This window comes from Beta vulgaris, chromosome 7 (assembly GCF_026745355.1).
Source record: "Beta vulgaris subsp. vulgaris cultivar EL10 chromosome 7, EL10.2, whole genome shotgun sequence".
Lineage (NCBI taxonomy): Eukaryota > Viridiplantae > Streptophyta > Magnoliopsida > Caryophyllales > Amaranthaceae > Beta > Beta vulgaris.
Genome location: NC_079208.1, coordinates 61000751 through 61011074, shown reverse-complemented (window position 1 = coordinate 61011074; position 10324 = coordinate 61000751). Strand labels below are relative to the sequence as shown.

Sequence of the window (10324 nt, the reverse complement as noted above, 5' to 3'; positions counted from 1 at the left end):
ATAATGGACTAGAGATCAATCCTTGTAGAAGAGCCTCTTGATGAGGTAAGATTTTTTTTTTGTGTCAAATCAGATATGTCCCACCAAAGATATCAATTGGATGAGATCTTTTTTCTTTTTTTCTTGACATGCAATTTTAGATGATATCAATCGTCAATGCTATACCATGATTGATAGTGCACGCCTCAGTGTCTATAGAAAATTTTTTAATGGGCTTATGCGCACACAAGCTAAGCCCCATGTGTGACATACTGAGATGCAACTAGCTAGTTGGTCAATGGTACCGCACTAGTGCTAGAATTTCATGGGTTTTGCACATACAAGCTGGGTCGGATATGACCAAAAACACAAAATGAGCAAAAAGGGCAGCTTTTAGTTTAAGGTTAGTTTTCAGTGAATGTTCCCGATTAAATAAAAAAAAACATAAAAATGTTGCTCTTTCCAAAACTTTAAATGATATGTTAAGATTGAAATGCTGTGAACGATAGGTTATAGATTCGAATTCCCCTCCCCTTCTTTGTACTGCCTTCATGGCCTATATGGATAAAAAAAAAATGCAAAATATTGGTAGACAGAAACTCCTTCAGCTAAGCAGCATGTTCTCACGCCTTCGTAGACAAAAAGCCTGTCTGGTTCATGTCCTTGTCTATTATGCCGCTGCTTCACTATATCAGGCCTTCATAGAATTTGGGCTTATTCTTAACACGTTCAATTCCCGTTCTTTTCCAGTTATCTACTTGTGAGATTGTTTTTTTCTTTTGGCAGTTTAGCATAATGTTCATAGTGGCAACAAAAGAAATGAATAGCAAATTACTGCAACTTATAGTGGGCCTATTAGCAACGAGTACGTAGTTACCATATCATTACCTCTTCATCAATATTCAAGAGAGATGAACATCCAATACACAAGTCTGCATAATAATGACTCAATACTTTTGCCAGTACTACTCGTACAACAAACAGAAGCAACGGAAATTGCCTCAACTATATTGGGGGAAACACAAATTATGTATATAGGATAGCACATGGACTCCTTTATCATCTCAATGTGCTAGAACCCCTCCCCTCAACTTACCGGAGTGGATTCAACTTGTGCACCTTTGTGCTCAAATTTTTGCACAAAATGGAGACGCCATCTAGTTTATGTACAGGCTTTGGACTTAAAGTGTGTTGTAAAGTTTGTACAACTTCACCGAGTCTAAAGCCAAAACGGAGATGATATAGAGGACTGATAGTTAAAAAGAAATTTGCTGAATCAGAACTTTTATATCGAAAGATTTGGAGAAATTGATAGCCTTCGGCTCATGCAATCAAGGCGATGATAGGTGACTAGTGAGGCTCCTCAGCTGCAAATGGCCTCAACTGCTAGTTTTTTCATAACATTTGGACACGGATCTCCACCAAATAACCTAGGTTCAACTGTTATAGCACAACCTGGCTGACCAACACAATCCTGCCACAAAAAGAAGAGAAATTCTATCAGATAAAGAAAACACTGTTTTCCTACAGTATATTCACTATGTCTATACATCGGGTAAACCATGTGTACCATACACATGATACACCAAGATTGTTTCTTGCTTATTTTCTCATTTGGAGCTATCCTCATTCTGCTTACTTTGCTCATTTGGAGGAGCAAATGGCTTTGGGTGTATCATGTGCATGGTACCGGGATTTATGATAAAAATTGTAGTTTTCTACTTTTTCTTAGGTTTGTCACAAAGTATTCATGGATTGAAATGAATGGAATTTGAAGAAGTTTACTAATTGGAATTTGAAGAAGTTTACTAATTTTCAATAGGTTTTCTTAAAGTAGTATCTTACTTTCATGTGTTAAAATTTTCAACTCCATGTGAGGGTTTGATAAGAGGAACATTAAAAACAAAACAAAAAAAACTCCACGGGTTTGAGAAGGTAGTCAATGCAGTGTAAGCACTTATAAACTAGTACATATATACCTTTTGGAATATATCATATGAGTTGTGGGCATGACAGTTTCCTTGTTTGTAGTTTCCACAAGATCCTTCAGGAGTCCCAAAACTGGCAAACTTAATAGATGAAATCTTTTGGCCAGGTGCACACCATAGGTGGGCCTTTGGCCGCAATGGTTTGTCAATTCTCCCAGAAGACTTCAAATGCCAGTTCACTAGGGTTGGTTGCCACTCATTAATGTCAGCACAAATACTGCTTATTTCTTTTTTCATTAAAGAAATAAAGTTTGGTGCTCCACTCATTTCTTCAAATACAACCATCAAATTTCCTCTTGGCTTCAGCCAGGATCGAGGAACATGATACCTGGAATCATTTTATTCATCAGTCTAGCATAGAATTATTACCAATGACTAAGGGGGAGTTCTCTTCACCTGGAAAATAACTAAGTTTTAGGAAGAAAAGATAAGTTCAGATAAGTTCTTATAAGTATGAGCTTCAATAAGTTTAGATAAGTTTTATCTGGATAAGTTCAGCAAAATTCAGGTGAAGATTGAAGAGAACCCTAAGAGTATTCTGAGACTATTTTTAAGTGTTATACTCACCATCTCTGGGAAGCATCTCCACAGTAAGTTAAGCATTTCTTCTCAGAAAAATACCCCGCATAGCTACAGTCGCTGCATGAACCTTTTGCTGTATAAGCAGGCCAATATCGTCCAATGTTCTGTCCGTTAATCCATACTTGACCCTTGCCCATGGCACCCATATCTAAAGCGAGGGGTTCATTACCAGAAGGAGCATTGAAAGTCGTCTGGGAGCGTGAACAAGACACCATTGCTCAAATTAATATCATCATCACAGAAGTTTACATGAAAGTGAAAGGTTTGAAAATTTGAATACTTACCTTATACCATGTAAGTGGTTGCCGCTGTGCAAGAAATTTTCCCTCAACCCACTCAACATTGGAGACACCACTGAGTGAATGAAGACTCAAGGTTTCTCCTTTCATTCCAATCTGATAGGAGACCAAAGAATTAGAATATTTATTAAAAATAGAAGGGTTAACCTGATGCGAAAAGAGGGTTAACCTTGTATGACCATTTCTGCCAGGTCAAGTCTCTCCTCCCCTCATTCAGACCACTTAACGAAATAGGACCAAGAATCCCAGCATTCCACCGCTCAAAGTTAGGGCCTACATTCTGAACACAAAAATAGACTGATAATTAATTGGCAATCTGGAGTGCACCATCCAGGTAAACATAATTGTGACCTGCCCAATGTGCATGTGTAAGCTTTGAAATGGGCCTACGAAATAGAGCACACACCGGTAGCCCAACAGCAATGCTCAGAAGTGAGATCTTGTTTATTCCAGCTCTCATATTCACACCTTCACCAAATGATATCTTTGGATTTTCAAGACTTCCATACGCAGTACCTGGTGCAATAGGAAACAAAGAATGTGTTATCCATGATATAATAAGAATATTAAAGTCATATGAAGGTGGAAAAAAGTTTCTTACCGACTAGTTGACCATTAATGTAAACATGCAAAGCATGGCCAGCTGACATTACATTAAGAACTGGCTCCTTTCCTCCCTTCAAGAATCCCTCATTAGAATCAATCTTGACACTGTCAAGGGGAAGCATTCATAGGTAAGAGAAATTGCAACTAACAAATTGTAACAAATTCAAATATAAAAGAAATTATGGAGTGCGAAAGTACTCACTCAGTCATGTACCACAAGTAGTCAGTCATATCTCTAGTGGTATTTACTTGTTCCAATAATCCCAAAACTGTAAACGCACTGTCATCAGTTGAAGCTGTCTCTTCGTTGTATGATTGCCAAGAGAAGTGATTATAAACAGGGGTGAACTTCATTTGTGCACTCTGAGCACCAACCTGCCACGACATTATATTGTAAAATAGTTAAATATGCCGTATATATGAAATGATAATGATCCAAACAATCTACCTGGAATACATGTGGATGATCACTACATTAATAATTAATTAACTTTATGATACACAAGTGAATAATACTCTGCATATGTCAACACTTGGAGGATTTTTCTTCCCCTCACTTCTTTCAATTGAATGGTCTGTCTGCATTCCCAAGTTATAATTCTTTAATCCTAACTATTTAAACAAAAAAATTGACAGAAGCTTTTCTCACCCTTGCAGTGTTGTAGACAGTGTTCTTGCAATCAGGAAGAATGCTAATTGACCAGGGGGGTAAATTGTAGTGATTATTCCCATAAGCTACCTTGGCATAAGAACTTGGATTATAATTGGCAAGGAATGCAGCACAAGCTCCAGATTCTGACTTAAAAACATGAGCCTGCATGATAACAAACAAATAGTAATAGATTAAGAAGTCATCACAGAGTATCACACCAAGAAAAAGTCTATTATGAAGGCGTTAACTTTAGGTGCTTTGAAGGCTAACCTCTTGACTACTTCCCAACCGAACAACTGTTGGATCAGTGGAAACTAAAGCTGGCTCGCAAAGTTTGAGAGCTCTATGCAAATCCTTCAAGTGACCCCATTTTGGTTGCTTTAATAGTCCTAAAGATTGACAAGTCAAAATGCTATCATATACAGTATTAGTAGTGATTGCAATCCTATCAAATCTTAGCCCAAAGTATTGAGGACGATATATGATGATTATCTAACAAGACAGTCTACTAGCTAGTGCGTTAGCAAAGAAATACTACTATTTGAGCAAGGTGTGTTAAGTATCATAAACTAGCAAAATCGTGGGACTATTCTACATAGTAATATATATGTATTTATACAGATTCTAGCACAGACTAGTACACAAAAATTCTGAAGATTAAAGTGATCTACAATCGATCTCTGATTCTGGTGAACATGACCATTTATATTATGGAAATGAACTTTAGACAGAAATGAACTTCACTTAGGCTGAGAAGCATCATGATTGATTTGCTACATATTCATTTAGCAAAAGGGACCTATAAATTTTTGGAGCTAGATTGACTCGAGGCAACAATAAACAAACTACTCTTCATATACATGGGTAAAGTAAAATTACTGGGAGCACACTCTTCAATTCCTCCGGACCTAGTTGAGAAACTTGAACATAATAAATTCTGTAAGAGCATTAACCTACGTACCAAATTCATCCAAAGGAGCATCATAGTCGTAGCTAGTGGCAATGAAAGGACCACCAGCAGTTCTGTCAAAGTTGGTACCACCATGATACTGGATACACATATGTTAAATTGTAAGTGCAGAAAACAAAAGACATAAAAATTTCAGCTCGCATATGTGACACATAATTAGCTCACCATATAATAATTAACATAAGATCCCCCTTTTTGTATGAATCTAGCAATACCGAATGCCAAGTCTTCAGCTGGTCTAGTTGGAACTGGACCCCCAAATTCAGTATACCTAAAACCGAAATAAAAATATATACATGTCAACTCTAAGTCACTGCTTATTGATTAGCATCTTGAGTTCTTGATTTGTGTTGTATATCTCACCATCCAGTCCAGGCCTCTGTCCACATTTTTGGTTTATAAGCCTTATTGGGGGAGAAATAATCACAGTAGAAACCATTGCAAGTGTTAATCTGCAACAAACAATGCAAGTCAAGCCATGAAACTATGCATCATATTCAGAAAGTCAAACAACATACTCTCGCCAGAAATCGTTGTAAATCCAAGCATATAATATAAGCATGACGTAATGATTTCATTATACAATGATTAATAGAAAAAAAAAAAAGTATCCGTTCAATACCAAGAAAAAAGAAATCAGAGTATTTTACTCACTTTTGCTATATCCCAGATCGGACATAATACTAAACATTAGGAGGCAAGGTTCAATTTACAAGAGTCATGAATTTACTGAAATAATACTCTAAACAGGATTATAATAATAACAAGGCCAATGACAGATAAGGAAAGAACTGAGTTAAACCCATGTGCAATGCCACATAAACTCTAATACCATTTTCAAATAATAACTATGAAGTAGCAACTAAAGTAGCACCAAATTAGGAGGTATCAGAACAGATAACAAGAATACAGAACTCTAGATAAGCAATAGAATGCAAAGTAAATAAGTTTCAAGAGTTCTTACAACTGGGTCTGGAGCATCATCCTGCTTGCACATGACCCATGGGACTCCAGTTCTTAACCCCAAAGCCATGTTGGCTGCCCAATGAGTGTACGTTTTACCAGGAGCACCAAGTTCATACTCCATTGGCCCATATTCATTTTCAATCTGGCACAAAACAGTCGATAACAGCCAATAAAGCTCGAGTTTGATTCGATTAGTTCCGAGTTCAGACATCCCAGTTAAGTTCAATGAAATAAACAATGAGAGTGATATATTTTGGATAGTATACACATATATACCTGGGACAGAATAATTGGACCACCTTGAGTCTCATATAATTTTTCAGCTTTCATCATGTTAACAATCTTCTCTGTAAATCTTTGCATTGCAGCCTTGACAACAGTGTTCAAATTAAAATTGATCGAACAATAAATTACAACAATGGCAGCATAAGCTTTAAAAAAAACCACTTTTAAGACTGATTATCTGTTAAAAGAATACTAACCTTGAAAGGCCCATTATCTGTTCTGAAGCTGATGCCTGGAACATACTTCAGCCAAACAGGAAAACCCCTTTGAAAAGAACAGCATATTAATATAGAAGAATTACAAAGGGGCTAAAATATCTTTCTTGGATTTTATTTTTCCAACTCTTGAAAAAAAAAAACAAATTTCCAGCAGTTAAACAAGAGGAAAAAGGGTAACAAGAAATTACCCAAAATTCCACTCAGCACAAACATAAGGTCCAATCCTCAAATGAGCATAAAGACCAGCTTGTTGAACCAACTTGATGAATTTCACAAGGTCATACCTTTCTTCAAAGTAGTACTATCCACCCACAAAAAAAAATTACCAAAAAATTTCACAAAAATAAGGAACTTAAGAAAAAGGTAAATGTGAAAGAAATTATTACTTTTCCTTGTTGAGGTTCATGCCCATTCCAGAAAACATAGGTTTGAATTACATCCAAACCACCTTCTTTAGCCTTCTGAATAAGATCTGGCCACATCTGCATGAACCAACACCACACACGCACACACGCACACACAATTTCAGAATTTCAGCAAAAATCAAATATCCAGAATTGAAAACCTTTAGGATAGATGAATCAAAATGCACATGAACTAATTATACCAAAGATTAGACAAACACAAAAAAACCACATTAGCAGCATTATATATTTTTTCTGACCTCAGGAGTACTCCTGGGATAATGAATAGACCCAGAAATAAGAATCCTTCTTTGCCCATTGATGGTGATGGCTTTGTGATCATATCCTACACTTCCATTCACAAGTAATAAATTTGGGAGCAGAAAAACCCAGAAAATACAGAACAATGTAAAAAATGAGGGTTGTCTGAGCAACATTTCTTTCTTTTTTTTATATTTTTATTTTTTTGAGAGAAAGAGTTGCTCTTTGAGCAACTAAGCAAACACACTCTACTTCTCTCTCCTTTTTTTTGGGCAGCAGAAGCAGAAGCAGAAGCAGAAACAGAAAGCAATGGCCTTTTGCCTATTCCTTTGTCTTTATATCCAGCACTTTATTCTATACTTGTTTGGAGAGAGAAAGTGGAGTGAAACGAGTGAGACATTGGTCTATGAAACAGCTGTGAATGTTTTTCTCTCCTCTTTTTCCTTTTATTGTTTGTTTGAGATTTTTTAAGAAATTCTGTTTGCGTTGAAAAAACGGAGCCTAGAGGCTGGATTCCACAGATAATTAGAATTTAGAAATGAAAATTTTGAAGTGGATTATAAATTGAAGATCATTTGCAGCTGCTTTTTAAAACATACTCGAGGGTTTAAGTGTACTCTAAAACACTGTGGAAATGTGAAGATGGGAACTTTTTCTCTTCTTGCCTTCGGTCCCAGTTTGTGGGCCATACTTGATTACTTATGCTGTATGCAGAGCTTCGTCCAATATTTTACTCATTTGCTAAATCACGCCTTAGAATTTCCTGGTAACGCCCTGTATTTGTATAAAATACCGTATTTTTGTATTTTTCATTTTCTCCTCTTTCCTCACTTCTCCTTCTTCTTCCACACCACCATCACCTTCATGCCCCCTCCACCACCACCAACACCACCACTACCACCTTTCATAATGTTTTTTAAAAAAAAATAGGAAAAAAACCCAAACAAGTTGACAAAGCTCATTACCGCTGTCGCACCTCCACCGCCGCACCAACGCTGACGCCGCACCTCCGCCGCCACACCACTACACCACCACCGACACAGAACCATCGCCGTAGCCCCACAACCTCTTCTCCTATGTTTTATTCCTTTTCTGAATTTTTTTTTAAAAAAAAAAAAAGGTAGGCGTCCATAGCAGGCGCTCCACCACATGGTGAGGACCCTGCCATGGACGCCTACCTATTTTTTTTAAAAAAAAATTCAGAAAAAAGTGGGGCGCCCACCAAAGACGCCCCTCCACCGGTGGAGGCGTCCTTGGCAAGCGCTCCACCATTTTAAAAAAAAAATTAAAATGAAGAAGTACAATTTCATCTGAGTACCATGGTTGGTGGCCTGGCAATGGTTGTTTATTGAGGCTGAGATTTACTCGTGAAAACCATACTTGTCAACATGATTGTCATAAAAAGCAAACGCAGTGTCTTCTTATGGCTAGACATTTCAATCATTCTCTTCGTTTGTTGCCCCTTTCGTTCTACGATCTAGCTTTAGCCTTTATTTTTATCTTGTTTGGGCAATTGTTGCGAGGATACTGGTTATTATGAGGCTACATATATTGTTTTGGGAAGTTTTGATAATTTAGTTCTGGAACGGTGGTGGTGGTGTGTCGGGACACGGTGGCGGTTGTGATGGTGGTGGTGTGGTGGGAATTTTGAAATTGGAGAAGGTGAGGTTAGGGAAGTGAGTCAAAGGGGAGGAGAGAGAAAAAAAATGTAAAGGTATATATACGGTATAAAAATACCGTATTTAGGGCGTTTGTAGGAAATTTTAGGGCGTTGTTTAGCAAAGCCCATATTTTACAGTCTTTTCTTTTTCTGAAATTCTTTAAGTTTTATGAAAAATGCTTTTGATGTTCTCACAGTTTCAAAAACACACAATTGCTCCTGAGGTTTGGAAAATACTTTATTTGACTTCGTCGTCAAGTTTTTCGTTAACAATTATATTTTTAAAAATATATAATTGAAATTAACCTATATAGCCGGTAATCAATATATATATATATATATATATATATAAAAGAAGAACTTTTCGGGAGCATAGAGCGCGCCACCTAGGATTGCCACATCATCTTATTAATTTAGAGATAATAAAATTTAGAGTTGGAGAGATAATAAAATTTAGAGTTTGAGAGATAAGAGTTTATTCATCTACGGCTATGACAGAAACCAAAAAATATTATCTTTTAGGGATCTATTATAACTAGGAATCTATTATAAGTACTACTATACTGTATATTCACTCTACGGCTATGATACACATATAAAATCACTAAATAAAATAAAAAAACTTGATTCTTGAAATTTGCCTAAACCCATACGATAACATCAAATGAACTGCTTCCTGTCAAAAAAAAACATCTAATGAACTACTGCAAATCTACTAAAGTAGCCAACATTTTCAATGATAGCTTCTTTGCATTTGTGGCCACTCAATATCTACTTTATTTTACTTTTTAAACTTTTATCAGAGTGATATACTAATATGTTAGTCGACAATACCGGTCAACATGCCTTCACTTATTTAGAGATGGAAACAACCATTGCAATACTAACTTTATATCAACTTTTTATAAACTTTATTAATAGATAATTAAAGATATTAAAGATAATTTTAAAATAAGGGTATAATGACAAATATTTTATCAATTCTTTTTCTACTACAATAATGGGTTTGGGCATGATTTTTAAGAAAATAAAAAAAAGTGTAGTTTAGCATAGAGGTACTCCTTTAATTAACAAGTGTAGGGGATAAGTAAATCCTTACTAAAATAAGCGCAACTTTATGAGGCAATTTGATGAATAATTAATGATGATTTTATTAACATAAAGTAAAGGTAATATTGACAATTATAATTGCTTTTTTTTTACTAAAAGTTGATTGGTCTAAATAGATAGTTAACAGATGAAGTATGTAAATAAAATCGTGTTGAAAAATCTCATTTTACAGTAACACAAAATCAATAATGTTAACAAAAAATTACAAAAAATATATATAAAAAACAACCCGTGCAACGCACGGGCTTCAAAACTAGTTAATACTAATTGAATCCTAATTAATTCTACTTAAATCATAATAAATACTACTTAATTAAATCCTCACACCAACACACCCCTTTTAG

The 10324-nt window shown here is 35.9% G+C and overlaps 1 protein-coding gene across 1 annotated transcript; it reads right to left on the bottom strand.

The window, feature by feature from the left end:
* Nucleotides 1-826: 826 nt before the first annotated feature.
* LOC104900374 (beta-galactosidase) lies at nt 827-7815 on the bottom strand. The gene is made up of 19 exons (XM_010687789.4): nt 7210-7815; nt 6932-7027; nt 6734-6846; nt 6525-6591; nt 6319-6411; nt 6041-6184; nt 5440-5528; nt 5242-5347; nt 5068-5155; nt 4377-4495; nt 4104-4268; nt 3657-3829; nt 3450-3559; nt 3255-3364; nt 3018-3128; nt 2834-2944; nt 2535-2740; nt 1959-2295; nt 827-1453 (listed from the first exon to the last, which is right to left on the bottom strand). Exons 1-19 carry the CDS (start codon nt 7384-7386, stop codon nt 1343-1345), a joined length of 2526 nt encoding a protein of 841 aa, XP_010686091.2. The 5' UTR covers nt 7387-7815; the 3' UTR covers nt 827-1342.
* Between the last annotated feature and the right edge of the window lie 2509 nt (nt 7816-10324).

Bases quoted from the DNA above. Each gene is read 5' to 3' on its own strand.
- LOC104900374 (XM_010687789.4), bottom strand. From the start codon at position 7,386: ATGTTGCTCAGACAACCCTCATTTTTTACATTGTTCTGTATTTTCTGG. The intron at 6,592-6,733 runs GTAATTTCTTGT...TTCTTTTCAAAG, and splicing joins TGTGCTGAGTGGAATTTTGG to GGGTTTTCCTGTTTGGCTGA. The intron at 3,830-4,103 runs GTGAGAAAAGCT...ATGTCGTGGCAG, and splicing joins CTGTCTACAACACTGCAAGG to GTTGGTGCTCAGAGTGCACA.